We start from the raw sequence: 20804 nt of genomic DNA, 5'->3' as shown, positions 1-20804 counted from the left end.
TAAGCCAACACAGCTCCCTCACAGTAGTATTTAAGAGTAAGTGCTCTACTACTAGAGGCATTTCAGAGGATAGGCCTGGCGTTCGCTTCCAAAAGGTCACAGCTTTGGAAACCCTGTAGTGTGGTCTCACATGGAGTTGCCCTCTGCCAGAATTGACAGCAACCAGTAACTTGCCCTCATCAGTATCTGGGGACACAGAAGCATAGTCAAAACAGCAATAGATTTTAGGAGTTCAGGGAAGCTTCAGGGAATGTCCCCAAGATGGGCACAGAGGAATGAGTGGGCAATGGCCCGGAGCAGACTGCTGGGATTAGAGTTCACAAAAGAAGTAGGTACCAAGGCCTGAGAGCTTTCAGACTGAAAGCAAGCCAGCCGCCCCTTCCTTCCTCCTTTCTCCCTCCTCTCCAGCTGAAGGTTTCCAAAAGAGTCATTCTTCTCACTAAAGGTCAGCAGGGCTCCCAGGAGGACAACAAACCGATGCCTCAAGCAACTGGGGCGTGCACACTTACACACACACTCCGAGCCAGAGAGGAAACCAAGTCAGCAGGTAAAAATTATACTTTTATTTAAGTCACCAGAAGAAAGATTCACTTGTGGTTCAAGTCAAAATGTTCAGAATAACAGGCCGGAGAGATCTGATCCTGAGCACAAGCCCACAGGGGAAGGGACCAAACAGACCAGAATAGACAACAACCCCGTAGAAAAAGATGAATGGACGGCGCCACACACACAGATGAAATGTTTGGACAGAGGCAAATTTCACATGGTCATTTCTTTTTAAATACAGGTTCATGGGATAGTATTCCCATCCCCCCCAGCTATTAAAAAAAGAAAGAAAAAGCCCAAAAGTGCTGGGGGGTGGGGGGTGAAGGCAGAACTTAAGCAATAAAGTCGTTTTCCCTGGAGGGAAATAGGGGAAGAAAACAGGAAGTAGTACTGGGAGGATTCACTTTTCTCTTTATTGGACTTCTTACATCTTATTATTGGTCCACTAAAGTTATATTCACATTATAGCTTTGACACATTATTGTTTTTCCTGGGATTAGATCAGCTAAAAGACCTCTGTGAACTGTAAGAAATCACCAAGGACTCGGCCCAGCCCTTGGGGTTCTGTGCTCTTCTAGGGATGGAAGGTTCTGGAAAGGAGCAAGGACTCCCGGCAGCCCCTGGGTCCCTCAGCACCAGTGTGACAGTCCCTACTCTCTCTGGGGGTGTGTAAGAAAAATGTCCCCTCTATTTTTAGGACAGGAGGAGTACAAAGGCAGACAGATTCCAGGGGCTGCCTGGCCTTGTTTTAAAAGGAAAATGAAGCAGAATGAAAACAGATTGCTTCTTGTCCTCCAAGCCCTCCTTTGTGAGGGGAGGTGACACTCCTTGCACCCACCCACTCACCACCCACCCAACCCCAGGTACTCCTGACAGGTATGTCCCTGACTTTTGGCCCCAGAATCCACATTGTGCTTAGAGATCAAGAAGAAATGGAATGGACCAGCCTCCTCCTAACACTGCGTCCCCAAAAGACTGCTTCCTTGCTGCTTATGTTATATACTGTTGTCAGAATCGACTTGTAGCCGACCTTCCAGCAGGTTTCCAGAGGCAGTAAATCATACAGAAAATGACTGCCCAACAGGACAGCTGGTGGATTTGAACCACATACTTTTTGGTTGGCAGTGCAACTCCTTACCACTAAGCCACCATAGCTGCTTGTATCACCCCTTTAATTACCTCAAGTAAGACACTGCTCTTGCCTTCACCTATCCAAAAATGGAGAGGCAGGATCTCCTCTCCAGCAGTCATTTCTTCAACCCTCAGATTTTGGGGGAAATCCTCCCAAAGCAGCAAACAAGCATGATGATGACCTGGTTGAATATGCCCCCCAACACTTTTACCAGAGACTCTGCAGGGAACAAATACGCAAAGGAACAGAATGTTTAATTGATCGTGGGGCCCTGGACTTGAGCTGATGATAGTGCCAGGGGGTGGGATGGGAAGCAGAAGGATGACAGGAAAGCCCAGAGATGAATAAAGCCAGGCCAAGGGGCAGAGAGAAGGAACTTGGAGATAGCACCACCTTTCCCTTCCTCATCCTGGAGTCTGTGCTTCCAGTTATGTAGCCCTGGGACCCTTCTTCCTCTGTTCCACGGGGGCTTTAATGTGATAGAGGAAGAGGTCTGAGGAGAGAACCTTCAGAGTGAGGCACCCAAGAGGAAAGTAGGACCCAAAGAACACAGAAGGAACACTGTTCCCAGGGCTGTCCCCTCTCACGATGGGTTTTGAGGAAAATACCAGGAGAAGATGGCTCCAGGTACCCACCTGCACATGACCCCTGAGGCACCAACAGTCACAGGACTTTGCCCTCTTTTCTGACACTGACACACTCGCACCTTCTTCCACACATGCTAAGTCCTGGGTCACAGAGGTTCCCACTGGCTTTTCATGGCACCGGGTCCATTTGACTCTGGGCCAGGAGGGAAGGCTGTGGAGAGGCCTTGGCACACTTTCTCAAAAGGAGTCAGGAGGAGCAGGATACCTAACCCTGATCTCGGGGAGCTGGAGGTGGCATGGGCAGAGACGCCCCAAGACCCCCTGTCCCATCCTTGAGGATTAGGGCTTCCACTGAGGAAGCAAGCAAAGGTTCCTGGAGATGGGGGTTTGGAAGAAGGAAAAGGGTTGGAGGAGAGAATACCTTGTTCTCCTGCCTCACAGCTGTCCATAAAACTAAGAAGGGCAAGAACTGACCCCAGCCGTGCTTCCCAGAGAGCATTTTGCCTACACCAGGTCCATGTGGGCAGGAGGGTAAAAATCACAGTGTGAGAAGGAATGCATGTGAGGAGGGGGCGATGAACCCTATTGTGGGGACTTTAGTCTCCTTTTGTCCTTGAGAGGGAAACAGCCGTTCAGAAGACTTTCTGGAGAGCCAGAGTCCTCTCTTTGAGAAGCAGAGGACTCTGTACTGGTCCCGACACAACAGCAGTCTCTTCCCATCTCAGGGCCAAGGGAGTGGGTTCCCACTTGCCGAGATGTGTGGTGCCCCTCTCCTGGGGGTCCTGGGGCTCACCCAGGCCTGGAATGTTTGGGTGGGTGAGGGGGGTGGACAGGAAGGTCTGAGGGGGCATTAAATACAGAAGGCCATTGAGGTCAGCCTCCCACTCCAGCCCAGCCCAGCCCAACAGGCCAAGCCCACCCCAGAGAAACCCACACCTGTTCCATCCAGAGAGAAAAACCCAGAAGTTGTCCAAGGGGGAAACCAGCCAGAGGAGGAGCCCGAGGGAATGGCAGACAAGGCTTCAGTTGGCAAAAGAAGCTGGAGGGGGGACGGGAGGAAACAAGCTGTTGCAGATTGAAAAAAATCAGAGACTCCCAAGCGCCGGATGGCACCTCAGACGGATGTGATGCTGTGGAATGCACTGAAGACGGAGGGTGGGCAGGGTGCTGCCGGCGGCCACCATGTAGCTCAGATGGCCTCCACGTAGTTGGCCGGCAGCATGCCCGTGTCACCGGTGCGCTCCACGGTCCCATACATCCAGCCGTCGTCGATCTGCTGCACGTTGACGATGGTGTCCCCGTCCTGGAAGGAGACCTCATCCTCATCGGCTGCACTGTAGTCATACACGGCGCGGTACCGCTTCTGTGGAGGGGAGCACAGTCACTCTGGGGCCACAGAGCCATTTCTCTGTCATTTTAAGACCTCCCAGCAGATCCCCGGGTAGACAGTGAGCCAAGGGCTGGGAGACCGAGGCTGGGCTCTGCCACAAACATTCTTTTTTAAAAAAAATTGTGATTTGAGTGAAAGCTTACAGAGCAGACTGGTATTCCAATCACCCATTCATGTATAATATACATCATACAAATCTTAGGTTACTCAGCCATATAACACTCTATAAAAGCAATCCCACTTCTGACAATGTACTTGGCATCAGGGTGTTCTGGCGGCTTAGTGGTAAGGAACTGTGCTGCCAACCCAAAGGTATGTGGTTCGAATCCTCTAGCAGCTCTGCAGGAGAAAGATGGGCAATCTCCTCCTGTGCGACTTACTACCTCTGAAAACTCACTGAATCATCAGCCATGGGTCAGTTCTGACTCGATGGCACATAACACCAAGGAAGGAACCAAGGCCACTCTGGTGGCCTATAGGTTAACCCAAAGGTAGTGCCTCTCTGGCAGTTCGAATCCAGCAGCAGCTTCTCCCATACAAGTCACAGCCTCCTGAAAACCTGCTGGAAGGTCAGCTGAGGCAGCAGTAGTAGTATGTAGTAGAGTAGAGCAGAGCAGTATAGTATGAAGGAGCCAAAGGAGCCCTGGTGGCAGAGTGGTTAAAGCACTTAGCTGCTAGCAGAAAGATGAGTGGTGGAAACCGACCAGTCACTAGGGAGAAAATGTGGCAGTCTGCTTTCGTGAAGATTCCCAGCCTTGGAAACCCTACGGGCAGTTCTACTCCTGCCTACAGAGTCTCTATAATCAACTCGACAATGAGTTGTGAAGGAGTCTACGAGCCCTGATGACACAATATTTAAGTGCTAACTGAAATGTTGGCAGTTCAAACCCACATGAGGAAAAAAGATCTGTTCTTATAAAGATTATGAAATCCTATGGGACACTCTTACCGGTCACATAGGTTTGATTTGAACTGACATGATAACACCCAAAACGGCAACCGGAGCCAGGCACACAGTAAGTAAGGTTTCAGTACAGTCAGTTCTACTCCACCTCCCAAACACTAGTATGTCAGGTTCAATGGACACAGTGCCAAGAGAAATATTTTTAAAAGATGGCACGCCTTATTAATTCCTGATTTTATTATTATAAGCACCAGATTTTCTTTTTAAAGTTGTGGTGAGCCTGGCTTCTCTCCTAAATTCAGGACAAAGACATTTTCTTAGGAGAAAAATCTCCAGGTGACACAGTAACTAACAGGTTCCACCTTCCAAACCTGCAAATAGGCAAATCCATTCCCAGCTCTAGGGAGTGTTCAGTGACTGTCCACAGAATCTGCCAGCGGTGAAGAGGTGGCTCTAAAGTCTAACCTGCTCCGACCTTCACTGCCTTTGGCACCGTCCTGTCTCTGGGAACTCCAGTGGCAGGGTCTGTACAGAGCTATGCTGCTAGCCAGAAGGCCGCTCCTCTCTGGTAGTGCAAATCCACCTGTGGCTCCTCAGGAGAAAGATGGGCAATCTCCTTCCATGCAACTTACAGCTTCCAAAAACTCTCTGGAGGGTCAGCCATGAATTAGTTCCAACTCAACAGCAATGACTCTAACATTTGTTTCCAGGGTTAGATTAGCTTGTGCAATACCCCAAGTTAGGTCCTGGGATCTGTGTGGGGCAAACTCCTTAAGAAGCCCCTAATCTCTATCTGTACTGCTCAGAACCCGAGAGGGAAGGTCTCTGAGTCCAAATGCCTCATCTCATAGGTGAGAAACAAAATGACTTGTTCAAGGAATGTCCCAGGCTGGATCCGAAGACAGGACCCTGCCCACTCCACCTCCTTTCCTTCCTCTCAGTGTGAAAGGTTGAGATCCCAGGGAGGCATTCACTCCTTAAAACAACCAACCACATCAGATCAAAAGAACAGTGTCTGTCTGAGCACAAAGCCTGTTAGGCTGAAGTGAAGGATTAACGGAAATGAGCATTAAAGGGAGGAAGTAGGTATTATAATTATTGTTCTAAAACAATATGTGTACAAATAGTTGAACAGAAAACAAACTGGATTTATAAACTTCCACTCGAATCACAATTTTAAAAGTAATTAAGGCCTCACACACTTCGTTTCCAAGATGGAAGATCCATCCCATCTTTCTGATGTAACTTTCTAACAAACCTTTACTTTTTACTTTCAAAAAGAGAAAGTAATTTTTTAAAAAAGGAAAACTATGAGATCCCCAGTATCAACAGACAGACAACAAGGATCAGGGTCAAAGGCCAGGAGAAGCAAGGCCTCCTGGATCTGCCCATCTCAGGATGGCTACTCACCCCACCGCCGCCTGGGGCGCTGCGCTGTATGGACACGGGGGCTGCAGGCTCCTTATAGCCACCATAGGACTGGGCCATCGGTGGCTGCTGGGGCTGCTGGTAAACTGCAAAACAGGTGGAGACAGGGCCTCAGAAAATGCCCTTCCATTCCTCCCACCAGAAGGCCCACACCATATATCATCTCCCTGAGACAAGCCACTCCCTTCCTGTAAGCAGCATCACACACCTCAACCTGGAATTTACCACCCTTTACTCAAGGTCCATTTTGTGGACTCTTCAGGAGGCATTATGTCCCCATCGCACAGGGACCTCTTGGAGAATGGAGGTGTCCCCTCTCATCACATTGGGCCTACCCTCTGCTCCTCTCAGGCCCCCTCCCCATCCTACCCCCAGGCCTGACTCCAGCTCTCACGTCTTTGATGAAGTGGGACCTGGAGTTTGGAAGCAGTGTGCACAGGACTTTTGTCCACCCTCCTTCCCACCCCTATGGCCCACAGGTTGGCCCTCACCTGGGGTGCTGGTCGGGATGTGGTGAGGCTGCTGCTGCTGATGCTCCTGGGGCCGTCGGTAGCTGCTGCTGTCCTGGGAGTCTCGGCGCTCTGGTTCCAGCCCTTCACCTCCGCTGGGGCCCATGCGGCTCTTCTCAAACTCCTCGTGGTACTTTATCTACAGAGCAGAAGACACTGGGTAAAGGACGCCAGGAGCCAACCCAAGTGTCCCTCCTGATACACACCAGATCCTGGAATAAGAAAGCTTCCTGAAAGGAGTCTAGGTGGAGAGACCTGGCTGAGTTCCAGGCCTCGCATCTATCACCACAGCATGGAGGGCACTGCTGTGATGTAGATGGTCAGTGTCCCCCATTGGGCAGCAGCTCCTGGAAGAGTTCTGTATGTCTCATCCCCAGGCCTGGCCTAGGGCTTCCACAGCACTGTCTCAGGCACTTGGCAGGGGCAGGAATTGGCTGAACCGAATAGACCAAAACCCTGGAGACCCTCCAGAACTGGGCTTCTCAAAGATTCATCGTTGGACCAATTTCTTCTGAATCAACTTAGTTGCTACTGGAATGCATATTCCAGGGCCCCCACAGGATCTATAAAGCCAGGGCTGGCACGACACACTATGGGTTCTTAAAAACCTTCCTAGGCAAATGTGAAGCAGGTTCAAGTTTTAGAACTCAGAACAGCAATATGAGGTTCATGGGCCAAATCTATCTACTGCCTCATTGCATAAAGCCCTGGGCTAAGAGCACCGTCTACATTTTTCATGTCTGAGGGACAACAAATCAAAAGAGTATTTTGCGACAAGTGAAATTTCCCTGCAATTCAAATTTCAGTGCCTATAAATCAAGTCTTGTCAGGACACGACCACATCCTCTGTCTAAGGAGGTTTTGTGCTATAGCAGAATTGAGTCCTTGCACCAGAGACCTAACTGCCAAGAAAACAAAAAACCATTTACCATCTGGCCTTTCACACAATGTTTATGACCCCCATTTGCTTGTACATCCCTATCAGTAGATTATTTTTTTGCTCAAGCCCCAAATTATGGAATCTTGGAAATCACATGTAAGTACATCACTTTGGAAGTACGGAAATACACATATACGGCAAAACTCACAGGGTACAAAATTTTTTAAAGGGTGAGGTAAAAAAGAGGCAGAACCAGGCTTTCTAAGGTTTTCATTGGGCCCTACTTGTGGGACGTGCTGTCCATGCCCCACTTTGAAAACCCTGGTGGGGTTTATTTTCTTTAGTTCTCAGAGAGGAAACTGGTGTGGGGGGTGGGGGCTGCAGGCCCCTGGTGTGAGGCTTTGTGGCATCCTTGTGTTGGGCTGGATGGAGGGGCTGGGGAGGAAGTGGGACAGAATGACAGGTAGAAGAGCCACTCCCGTCCCTGCCCAGGGGAAAGTCAGAAAGCAGAACATAGCAAGAAATCAGTCCTGTCTCAAGCAAGCCCAGGCCCTGAATAGCTTTTCGGCCATGGGTCACTTGACTGGAACCTCCCTTTTCACTTCCTGTCACCAGGATCCTGCCTTGTGACTCTCCCAGTGGAAAAAGGGATGGGGAGGGGCGAGGAAAGGAGAAGGAGCCAGGGACCTGTGCCCTGCAAGCTGCTGGCCAGGACCCAGCCCAGTACTGTCCAGTCCATTGGTCAGCCCCTTTCCAGTCTTTCTCTGCTATCTGCTCTCATCTTCAGCTTTCATAAATGGCCAGGCAGGGCTCAAATATTAATAGCTGGGCTGGAAATACAGGTTGTGTAAACAATGGGAACACCTGCATGACCTCAATACTGCTGGCTACACTACACAGACTTTCTCTACAATATTTATGTCCCTAAGCCCAGGACAGAATTGGGGACGAGTCTGGTCTGCAGATGAAGAATGTCTCCTTTAAGAGTTTGGATCAGTGCACACCTATGTGGATTGCGGCTCTGTTCACAATAGCAAAGAGTTGGAAACAACCCAACTGCCCATCAACAAACGAATGGATGGAGAAGTTCTAGTATATTCACACAATAGAATACTATGCTGTATTGAAAAACAAGGACCTCATGAAATATTACACAAAATGGGTGACCCTGGAGGACATTATGCTGAGTGAAATATCTCAGTCACCAAAAGACAAATACTGCATAATACCACTGTTATAACAGAGGACTGGCATCGGGTTTGGGGGGAGACTGAGAAAGATGGGATAAATTATGTATATTGCATTGAAACAGATGAAAGAGATAACTATTTTAAAGGGATATATAATTAGGTATTATTGTCTTGACAGGAGTCCAGAATGAAGGCTACATAGTGGAGTGGACTTGGAGGAAGGGATGGTATAACAATGAAGGAATTTTTCTTTTACGTTTCAAAGAGAAGAGTGAACTGGGCAGTACGTGTGGGTGGGGAGAAAAGTGCAACAATGAATGAATGGAAATCCATATATAAAAGAACAGCTTAGATCAGGATTAGTCTTCTCCTGCCTGCAAGTGGGGACTTACCCTCAAATGGTAAAAGACCTCCCTCCAGGTGAACCTATTTCCAAGGTGGAGCAGGGCCTGATCAGAATGAACACCCATCCACATCCTTAACTCCCACTCCACTAAGAAGGGCACCGGGATGTCATCAATGCAGGGCAGTAACCTGCTCTCGGATCCTTAGACCAGGGCAAAGAGGCATCTCCCCAGCCCCGGCTCCTTCAGTGTCCTATGTCTGCTGGCATGCAGTGAGGGAGGTGTAAGGGAAAGGGACACCCTGCCTGAGGCCTATGTTGCTGATTTGTGTCACTTCTTAGGCTCAAAAGTTAGCCTGCTCTCCTGACATTTGTTTCCAGGTGGGAGATGTCAGCTTCTCCTGTTGATTCTCTAGCAATGAAGAGAAGCTCGGCCACTGGAAGCAGTGACCAGGGAGGAAGGCGCTCCAGCGGAGGCCTGTGCTGAGCTCAGTGGGCTGGAAAGACGGACAGCTGTCCAGCTACCTTGAGTAACAGCTCTCCCTTTTGTGTGTCTGCACTCACGAGGGGGTAATAAGGAGCCCTAGGGTAGTGGTCCTGTCTGGGCCTAGGTCTTTCTCCTTGCCAAGGGTGCAGGCCAGCTAAGGACCAACGCCTGGTTCTAGACCCCAGCATGTCTTACAGATTTGGTACTTAACCAAGGTTCCCTTCTCCTTGACCTCCAATCCATGTCTCATCCCTGGGGTCATGAGCTCGTGTGACCTTGGAGGAGATAGCTTCTTCTCCTGGGCCTCAGTTTCCTCATGTGTAGAAACACGTGTGATGCTATCAGTTCTCACATTGTCTTGAGGGTTGCAACCAGCTCTAGGAACCTCAACCCACTTGAGCTGAAAGCACACGTGAGCAAATGTGTTCCTCCACAAGCAGCTAGCGGGATCCATCCTGTTCCCTAAAAAAGTCAGAGGCTTATAAAAGTGCAACTCTCTGTCTAAAGCTGAGTGGAAGAAAGGAAAAACACATGGAAACAATTAGTCCCAAGGAATAACAGATGATGCAGACCTCAACCTTCAGGAGCCTCAGGCCAGAAGAATTAGATGGTCCCCACCACTCTGAAAGGGATCACATCAGAAGGTCCTAAAAAGAGTGTCAGGGAAATGAAGGGGAAACCCTCAATCATACAAAAAGGGCAGGGGGAACCGAAAGAAAAATCAGGTGTCTGAGACTGGTGGAATCCTAAAACTTTGGCCCTTAGTCACCCCGCAGGCCTAGAACTGAACTCACCTCTATAGCTCAACTTTCTGCCCAACAATAGAGAGGTCTGAAAGATTAACAGTTACACTAGAGAGGTACACAGTCCTTAGAACAATCGCTCATTTGTGCTCTAAGGGCGGCATTTGCTTAAAGACAAAGTTCAGAAGCCAGAAAGGGTGAGGAAAGGAGGAATGGAAAGAGAAACACAGGGAGGATATGGTGGAAAGGTCATTACTTTGTGGGAATTGCAATCAATAACAAGAAGTGAAATGTGTATGAACTGTTGAATGGAAAATTTACTTAGAGAAGTAATTCACAATTTTTTGGTTTAAGAAGTCACTACACATAAGAGATATAACTGCGGCCAGTTAACTCGCGTGGGCTGAGCTAACAGCAGTCTGAACACTGGAGAAATGACACATTCCTATCAGTGCATACAGTGCCTGTTAGAAACAATACGAGTAATATTTAGTTACACAACTGTTCACTCTGAGTTCACAATCACAAAGGCTTTTCTCACCCTCTCTCTTAGTCCTCACAATAACCACCTCAAAAGTAAGTCAGATACGCACACTTTAATTCTCATTTTACAGAAGAGGGAAACGAGGCTCAGAAAGTAAATACTTTCCAGGAAGCATTTTCATTATGCAACAGCTGAAGCTGGTAACACAGGGACAAAATCACAGCCAAGCTGGCCCCCTAACAGAAGGCTGGAACAGGGCGGCCACATGCCCTATTTTTCCCTGCTTCCCAGTTCATTCATGTTGTTTTGGAATAAATATTAAGAGCCACTCCCTTTTACTCTCAAAAGGAATGATAATCATAAAATCACTCTAATTTGACAGAGAAGGACCCAGGCACTGAGCCCAGGAGGCAGAGTGCAGAGGATTAATGGGTCGAGATATGATGCTGCTGGTTTTTCCACCCAAGCCCACCTGGATACAAAGCCCATGTTCTTCCCTTCTTCATCCTCCCTTCAGTAAACGAGGAAGTTCGTTCCTCATATTAGGTCAACTTAATAGCTTTTTAAACAAATTTGGCACATTACGTGTATTACCCACTGTGACTCAAAGTGACCCTCCATTAGGTTTCCGAGGTCAGTAAGGAATTGCATTGCCAACACAAAGGTATGTGGTTCAAATCCACCAGCCGCTCCATGACAGAAAGATGGGCAGTCTCCTCCTGTGTGATTAACTGCCTCTGAAAACCTGCTGGATGGCCAGCTATAGTTCAGTCCCGGCCTGACGTTACACAACAACAACAAGAACAACAAATCTTTATGGGAGGAGACTGTTCATCAGTCTCACAAGTGGTTTTGAATCCCAGACCTTTTGATCAGCAGCCTGCACAAAGCGTTATGCTGTACAAGAGTTCCGTTAGGAGGTATTAGCACATCAAGAAGGTCAAGGAATGTTTGACTCTGAGGGCCTGGCCGGTCCCTCCAAGCTCTGAAAAGTTCGGTTATTCTAAGACTCTGAACAGGGGCATCAAGCCCAGAAATGTCAGTAGGGTTTCCATTTACCAACAATCCCCGGCCTCCGTGGAAGATATCTTAAACTAACTGTACCGGTGAGACCCAAGTGTGTGTGCGTTTGAGGGCCCAAAGACGACAGAGGCAAACACAGATCTAAGTTCTTAGGCGTCTTCACCCAACCAGGCCTCTGCTGATCCGAACTCTGGGACATTAGGTGAGGGTTTATTCCAAAGCCTGAGAACCCACATTTTCTGTGCTGGCTCTGAACACCTATACTCCTCTAATTGTGGTGGAAAACAGAGGTTTGACACATCGCTGCCCACATGATTCGACATCACAGCTAACAAAGGAACACCAGCTTTGAATGGAATAATCAACTCACTATCCACTACCTAGTTAAAAAAAAAAAGAGTATCTTCTGTTTCCTGAAGGCCTGTTTAGTACCCTGACGCGCTTATACTCATATCCTTTTCTCAGTCAGCCCAGGAACAGTAAAGCATTATTATCATCCCCATGTCAAAGACTGGGGAAATCAAGGTTTAAGAGGTAGGTAAGTAGTTATTAAGTTAGAATTTAGTACTAATAGCAGATCCTTATTTCTGGAGCACTATGCAAGGCCACTCCCTACTGTTGCTGTTCTGTCAAGTTAGAACCGAGACTCTGACTCTCCAGTAGGTTTTCAGAGGCAGTAAATCACAGGAGAGAATGCCCATCCTTCTCCCGCAGAGCAACTGGTGGATTCACACAGTGTGCCCGCAGGACTGCAGCACAGCTTCTTAACACCAGGCCACCAGTGTTCCCTAATGGTATTTTCTTTTCCTTTTTGTATTTTTAAGACAAATTTATATCTGTACTCAACTTCATTAGTAAACAGAGAAATGCAAATTAATACCATAATGGAATACCATATGCATGATCAAAAAAAAAATTAACAAGTCTGAAGATGCAGTGCAATGGTGGTGGGAGGGTAAGGCAGAAGTGTTTTTTGGAAATTATTAAATTCAGCATTTAAAGTTGAAGGGATATAAATTTTATGATCCAGCAATTCATTCCACAGAAGTTCTGTTGTTATTGTTAGGTGCTGTTGCACTGACTACAGTGGTTTACCAAAGGTTTCAACAGGCCAAACCCCTGCCTAATCTTACACCATCTTTACAATCTACATATGTGGACAACCATAGCTGCACAGAAACAATCTAAACATTCATCAACAACAGATTCAATAAAACACTGTAAAATTACCTATTTTTTTACACAAATAATGTTTGTCAGACAGGTTCTGCAGAACGAGCCACATCTCTAAATGTTTCTTACGTGCTCTGTGTGCACTATGCAAATAGAATTATGTGCATGCGTGCATAATATGTGAAAATACTGTATACACTGGAACATTCTATAGCAATAAAAGAGTGAACTACAGCTACATGCAAAAATATGGATGAATAGCTGACATCCAAGCATATATATGCACACCCATGTTCATTGCAGCTTTGTTCACAATAGCAAGGAGTTGGAAACAACCTAAGTGCCCATCAACAAACGAATGGCTAGAGAAGCTGTGGTATATTCGCACAATGGAATACTATGCTGCATTGAAAAACAAGGAACTCATGCAATATTATTCAAAATGGTTGACTCTGGAGAACATTATGCTGAGTGAAATATCCCAGTCACAAAAGGACAAATATTACATGATGCCACTGTTGTAGAATGGGACTGTCCTTGGGGTTAGGGAGACACTGAGTAAGATGGGTTCAATAATGTATACTGCACTGAAGCAGAGGAGGGAGAGAACCGTCTAAAAGAGAGATGTAACTGGGTATTTCTGTCATCACAGGAGACTAGAGCGAGGGCTGCATGGTGGAGGGGACCTGGGGGAGGGTTTGTAAAACAATGAAAGAATCTTTTCTTTTACTTTTCCATAACTTTTGGACTCATGTACTTATAACTTGTTAGTCAAATTTGTGTCTTCTAGGTTGCAATACCCCCATGATACATCTTGAAGGATATGTACATGTACAGCCAAGCACAATCAATAAGAGTGCATCTGAATTCCAAAATCAATCTCCATAATAGTGTATGTGTTTCCTACTGCCAAAGGGGCCCTTTAGAGTAGTGAGAGAAGATCTTCACCCTGAAACCCACAGCGTCCCTTTTCAGCAGGAAGTAGCTAAGAGAATACACCGTCCCCTTTTCCTTATGACTCAGGGTGAAGTCTCTCTCAGGGAGGAGTGATAGGGAATGGCAAAGGATACACTGACAAAGAAGATTAATCAGAACTGGCTTTGACAAGCACTGTGGCATTTGGACAAGAACAAACTGGGAGGAGGGTAGAGAGAATAGTGCAACAATGAATGAGTGGAAGCCCAAAATCTCTGTAAATGTTTATGAAAATTAATAAAATATAATTATAGAAAAAAAAAAAAAATGGATGAATCTTTAAATGCTGCAAAAAAGCCAGACATAAAAGAACACAGATTACATGGTCAGAATCAGGAAGAACAAAACCACAGTGCATAGTGATACATATTTAGGTATTAAAACTATAAAGAATAGGACATGCTTTCAAAGTCAAACTAAAAGAATGACTAACAAGCCTACTCGCAGGCCATCTGACTCTGGGGAAATAACTCTGTTTGACTTAAGTATTCATCCAGGGGGCACCTGATAACAACAGGCCCAGATAGAATCTAACTCTTAGAAGAAAAAAATAGCTGCTGTCTTACCAATTCTGATTCATGGGAAACCATGTGTGTCAGAGTGAAACTATGTTCCACAGGGTTTTCAGCTCCTGGTTTTGCAGGCAGAGATGGCCAGTCCTTTCTTCTGAGGTACCTCTGAATAGATCCAAACTGCCAACTACTTCGTTAGCAGGCTAACAAAATAACAGTGTGTGTGTGTGTGTGTGTGTGTGTGTGTGTGTGTGTGTGTGTGTGTGTGTGTTTACCACCAGATTGGGTCTGACTGGTACAGGAGGAGATTGCCCCTCCTCCTCCAGCAGAGCATCTGGTGGATTTGAACCATGTGCCTCGGGGATTGCAGTGCAGCTTCTTGCCACTAGGCCACCAGAGCTCCCACCCTGCAAGCTAACAAAATAACCACTGGCATAGCCAGAGACTCAACTTGTAAAATATAAGCTAACTATTTCTGATATAAGTAGAAATAATTTCTGCCAATAGAAAAGGTATCTTTAAAATTCACGGTTTCCTTTTCCTGTGGGACATTAGCTATTATCTACTATATTCAGAACTTTCAGTAACGAGGCGTCTATCGCTGCCCCTTATTCTCCAGCTTTATCCCCCAGTGGGTTACCTCATCATTAAGTTAACTATATAGGAAGGGCCCACTATCTGGTGGCTTAGTGGTAAGGAACTGTGCCAAATCAAAGGTACACAATTCAAATCCATCAGCTGCTTTAAGAAAGAAAAATCCTCCTGTGCAATCTCCTCTCATGTGATTCATCGCCTCTGTAAATCTACTGGAGGGTCAGCTATGGGTTAGTTTCGACTCGCAGGGGCACAACAACATACAATGTTAGGGAGCTCTGGTGACCTAGTGGTAAGGAGTTGTGCTGCCAACCCAAAAGCATGAGATCCAAATCCACTAGTTGCTCCTTGGGAGAAAGACAGGCAATCCTGCTGGTGGGTCAGCTATGAATCAGTTTTGGCTTGACAGCACATAACAGAAACACAGCAATGTTTTCTGTTTCTAGACTAATTAGTCATTTTTCAAAGCTTCATTTTATACCAATTTGCTTTTATGAAAGACCAAACAGTATCTGTTTTCTCAAACCAAATGAAATCCAAAGAGAATCTGATAAAAAAGTTAAAATGCAAAAACTAGCATTCAGAATTTTTCTCACAGTCTCACTCCAGCAGTGAAATTGGCATCACCAAGCTCAATGCCCAGGAAGCACATAGTATAAACATTATATCTACTTTCTACATACTGTGTATTTATCATCTCACTCCTGCTTTTACTATCTGTTAGTGTTATCCTAGGTTTTATGTGTTACTTGGTATGATGTAGAAATGCTCAATTTTTCCCCCCAGCTAAATAAGAGATAAATGTGCCTTCGCTTTACAACAATGGCATGACATTCTGATGGAGGGATTATATTTGTATGTAATAAATTGTCTGCCTTTTCGACATTCTTCACAGGTACAATTCAGTGACATTAACTATCATGTTGTTCAACCATCACTGTTTTCTGTTTCTAGTAACAGAAAGCAGCTCAGAGGCTGGTAACCAGCCACCCACCACCCCAAGTAACTACCAATGCATGTCAGGTTTTCAAATCTTTAAAGACTACAGGTATTTTTCTTCCCTTTTCAAATAATACTTTACTATGTTTTCAGTGAAAGCTTACATAGCAAATTAGGCTCTCAAATAATTGCAATCGAGATTGTATAATAAGATGAGTTATTTTTTTAGAGATTTTTTTCTACTTTATGTTGTTTTGCACACAGACTTCATATACACTGTGCATCATTCATGTATATTGTGTTTCATATGGTTGTTATCATATATGGTTGTATCACAGAGCCAGAACCAAACCATAGCTGATCCTCTGGTCCTCTGGCAGGTTTTCGGAGGAAGTTAATCGCCATGGGAGGAGATTGCCCATCCATCTCCAGCGGGGGCAGTTGGCAGCCTCAAACCGCATGCCTTCGGGATTACAGAGCAGCTTCTTGCCACTATACCCTCAGAGCTCCCCGAGTTCCATTTTTACGACATAGTAAGTTCTCAATAATTGTGTTCTAGTTGTTCCATTTCTAGCACTCACGTTTCCCTTAAAACTGTGTTTTGGCAAACCAAGCCCAACCCACTGCTCTCTGTCAGATTTACAAGGCTGCAAATATGTACAGACAGGAGGAGACGGCCTCCTCATTCTCCCCAGGAGCAGCTGATAGAGTCACACTTGCCAACCTTTTTGTTAGCCCAACACATAATCCACCCCAGATCCTTTCATTTCTTTAAAATATGTAAGTAAACAGCAGGGAGGTCCTCAGCCTGAAGACAGTGTGAAATCCTTCTCATCAGTGAATCCTTAATCCAAGTCCAGCAACTCAAGTTTCTCATCCACTTCAGTCACTGCAGCTCATGACGAAAAGATCAAGATGCCCAACTTACAAACTTTCATCTGGGCACAGGCCTCTCAACTCTTTCAAGGAGCCCTCGTGGCACCACAGTAAGTAGATACACAGCTGCTAACCAAAATTTGGTGGTTCAAATTTGCCAGCTGCTTCTAAGGAGAAAGATGTGGCCATTTGATTCTGCAAAGATCACAGACCTTAGACCGCCCTCCCCTTTAGTGCTGCCCGGCAGCATCGTTAAGAACTGCCATCAACTTGCTAGCAGTGGTTTTAAGGAAGGCACAAATAATCACCACTCATGTACCGAACAATAGTGTCTTTCATCAGAATTTCGCACATGTTTTCTGTATCAGGCAATGGTCAAACTTCATTCCATGTCCCTTCTTTAGTCATGATGTGGAAAGAATAAAGGTCTGGTTTTAAAGTAATATACTGACAACATTCACCTTGTGGCGAATATTTGACATGACTCTGACTCTCATTTTGCAGATGGGGAAACTGAGGCTGAGTTGAGTGACAGAAGCTGAGATTCCTGTCCTTGCAGTGTCTTCCCACCTTGCTCTCTTGCCTCTTGTTGTTCTGTACTGTCAGGTTGGAACCAACGCAGAGCTGACACTCCAGCGGGTTTTCAGAGGCAGTAAACTGCATGAGAGGAGCCTGGACTGCCCACCTTTGGCCCACCAACCAGCTGGTAAATTGGAACTGTGTACAGAACTAAAAACACATATTCAAAGAACACACCACCTAACAAGATCAGACATTTGTTTTTTAAGGCTCTCACTCGTAGAGAGTCAGCAAAAGAGAGGAAGACGCTCAATGAAATGGACTGACATCATGGCCGCAGCAATGGGCTTGAGCATGATGGGGATCTGGAGGGTGGTCAGGATAGGGCAAGGTTTCGATATGCTCATAAGGCTGCCAGGAGTCACAGTTCACTCACATCACTGAGCTCTGGTGGTTTCGAGAGACATGTGATTCCACTCCACCAGAAGCCCCAAGGAAGAAAGATGGGGAGTTCCCGCCTGTGAGATTACTGCCTCTGAAAACCTCCTGGAGGGTCAGTTATGAGCTATTTCCAACTCAAAAGTATGTAACAATATCACCACCACTAGTAAAATCTCCAGTCTGCGGGGTATTCCTCCACAAACGTCAATCTTTCCCTTTTTGCAAGATGGTCTGATCTCTGGAAACAGCTAGGAGTTAGTTGGTGTCAATCTGTGAAATGGAGGTGCTGGTGGTACAGTGGATTAAGCTCTGGGCTGCTAACTGAGAGGCTGGCAGCTCAGTCCATCGGTCTGCTTCCATTGATGCAGGCAGCCTCACTCTATTTTCGGTGAGTCAGAACCAACTGCAATGGGTAATTTGGGAAGTGGATGACAAGCTATACACAGCAACATCATTTTGGATGCAAAACAAAAGGTGGGGCTTTAAACAGCATCTTTCCCCAAAAATGCTGGGAGCCGGAACAATTTAGCAATCCTTCTAAATGTGGCCTAAAGTCTCCTGGGGTTTCTGGGCCACAGCCCAGTCTGGCACTGATGTGTGGGTTGGCAAAGCACTTGTGGATTGGAGTGAGAGCTCGGCTATAATGCAGGGTGGGTTTGAAATGCTGGTTCCTAGGCCTTGCTCCCAGAGATGCTAATGCTGGGGAGGGAACCTAAGAATATGCATTCTCAATAACCTTCCCTCCCTACCCCCCCCCTACCAGGTGATTCTGCCAGAGTTGTTGAGAGGCCCACATCTAAGGGACTCTAATGACATTAACCAAAACTGAGTCTTCTAGCCTTGTGGTCACCCTCAACTGGGGCCCAACTGAAGCTGCACAGCTGCTTCTGGGCCAGGCTCTAGTCACTTTTCTCCCCTCCTCCTCAGAACAGAGGAGGACAATCAGCTAAATGCAGCCCTGTGGTTAACGATAAGAAGGTTATCTCCCCTGGGTGTGGATGTCGTGGCCACAGTGAGCTTTGTCACCAGGGCTCTCAGAAGTTAATACCGCCTTAACTAAAGGGCTGTGGGAGAAATAGCAGGTAGAATAGGCTTTGTGTGGATGGGATTTTTCTGGAAGCTTGAAAACTCAGACTGGAAGCATGAATGATTGTGCTAGAGGGTGGGGGTTGCAGGTCTACAAATTTGGGACAATTCTCAAAATATAAGAGTCTTCACAAGGAAGTCTCGATTCCAGCTTTGTGAGCCATTCAAAGTTTTCCCCATTACCTAAGGTAAGCCCTTTCCCATGCACTGTTAAGAGAACAAACAAATCTGTGTTGGAAGTGCAGTTGGTGTGCTCTTTAAAAACAAGGGCAGCGTTAAGGATCGCAGAACCATATGTCGCATGGGGGTACCCAAACCTGAAGTCTGTCAATGAACTGATTTATAAGCATGGTTATGGCAAAATCATTAAGAAGCTAATTGCTCTGACAGAAAACACTTTGATTGCACAATCTCTTGGTAAATATGGCATCATCTGCAGGGAGAATCTGATGATTCATGAGATCTATACTGTTGACAAACGCTTCAAAGAAGCAAACAACTTCTTGCGGCTCTTCAAATTATCTTCTCCACGAGGTGGAATAAAGAAAAAGACCACTCATTTTGTAGAAGGTGGGGATGCTGGCAACCTGGAAAACCAGATCAACACACTTATCAGAAGAATGAATGAACTAAGGGGTCAACCATGATAGGTTTTTTTGAAATCTGGTCAGTTAACAAAACAGTAATCTCTTTCAAAGTGGAAAAAAATTAAAATAAAAACAAAGATGTTGAGACTTCATCTCTGATACTTTGGGCATGTCATCCATCAGGAAGGGTCAGTCCTTAGACTGGGTCCCAGACTCAGAAAGGGGAGGGTCTGCAAAGGGGGAAGGAGAACCTGAGTGAGATAACTGACTGGTGAGTGCAACAATGGGTTTGAGCACAGCAGGAGGGTAGGATGGCACAGAATCAGGAAGGGGTTTGGTCTGACGAACCCAGGGCCATGATGATTTGAACTCACTATGACTCAATGTTGTAGCAACAACATCCTCACCCTCAGAGCTCCTGGGTGGTAACTGCTAATCAGAGTGCTGGCAGTTCATACCCACCCTGAGGCACCTTGTAAGACAAGACTGTCAACCTGCTTCCTTAAAGTCACAGCCTTGAAAATCCTTTGCAGACATGGGTGGCAGTGACTCAACGTGACAGCAACCTTTCTTTCTCAGGGCACTGCTCTGCAGGAGGAAGGCGGGCAATCTCTTCCCATGCCATTCACTGTCTCTGAAAACCCACTGGAGGGTCAGCTAACCAACCGAGCGGGATGGTTCCAACTTAACTCAACCCTTTTTTACCCTGGAAGGGAAGATTAGGATATGAAGCCAGGCCTTTACCCATGTGAAAGGACCAGTTATCAGCAACTCAGTTTCTGGTAAAGTACAGTTAACCCCAGCCCACCTGCTTGAGTGGTTCGGTTTGGTTTTTTTAAATTTTTTTTATTTTATTATTTTTGTGTGAGTGTACCGTCAAATCAGATCTGACTGGTACAGGAGGAGATTGTCCCTCCTTCCCTGGCAGAGGATCTGGTGGATTTGAACCGTGCGCCTCTGGGATTGTAGTTGCAGCTCCTTGCCACTAGGCCACCAGTGCTCCCCATTGAGGGGGTTTTTCTTAACAAACAAACAAACAAACAACCCCCACCTGTGGTAAATCCCATGATCAACTGCCATAAAGTGGAATTCTTCTTCTTTGTAAGGGCACAAAGGATTTTTCCACATTCCTGCACCTGAAGTAACCGATAAGATTCAAATAGGTTTCCAAACTGTTTCCCTGAGCTATGGCTAGCCAATTGAAGGTGGACAAATACCCCAACTACAGTGGATGGCCAATCATGGCATGTATGGTTGGGCAGGGGAATAGCAGAGGTATAAAAGGAGGGGCAGACATCAATTCAGGGCTCTCGGCTGGATGCTGCTTTATCAGCACGCGGCAGCCCAGGTTCGAACTCGAAATAAACTCTGTTAATTTGGCTAATTGGCTTGGTGATTTTTTGGGGGGGACTCACTCCGTTACACCATGCAAAAACCCATTCACTGTCTTCTCGTC

General features: G+C 46.3%; 1 protein-coding gene across 1 annotated transcript in view; it reads right to left on the bottom strand.

Annotated features, from left to right (window-relative positions):
* Window positions 1–3206: 3206 nt before the first annotated feature.
* LASP1 (LIM and SH3 protein 1) overlaps window positions 3207–20804 on the bottom strand; it is a 46788-nt gene continuing 29190 nt past the window's right edge. The window contains exons 5-7 of the mRNA XM_006889371.1: window positions 6479–6635; window positions 5970–6073; window positions 3207–3628 (exon numbers count right to left, since the gene is read on the bottom strand). Coding sequence (XP_006889433.1) covers window positions 3455–3628; window positions 5970–6073; window positions 6479–6635 — 435 coding nt within the window. The 3' untranslated portion in view covers window positions 3207–3454. The remainder of the gene's footprint in view (window positions 3629–5969; window positions 6074–6478; window positions 6636–20804) is intronic.

The sequence above is a fragment of the Elephantulus edwardii genome, unplaced genomic scaffold (assembly GCF_000299155.1).
Source record: "Elephantulus edwardii isolate Elephantulus edwardi_28Jun2011 unplaced genomic scaffold, EleEdw1.0 scaffold00077, whole genome shotgun sequence".
Taxonomy (NCBI): domain Eukaryota; kingdom Metazoa; phylum Chordata; class Mammalia; order Macroscelidea; family Macroscelididae; genus Elephantulus; species Elephantulus edwardii.
This window is presented reverse-complemented; position numbering and strand designations above follow the sequence as displayed.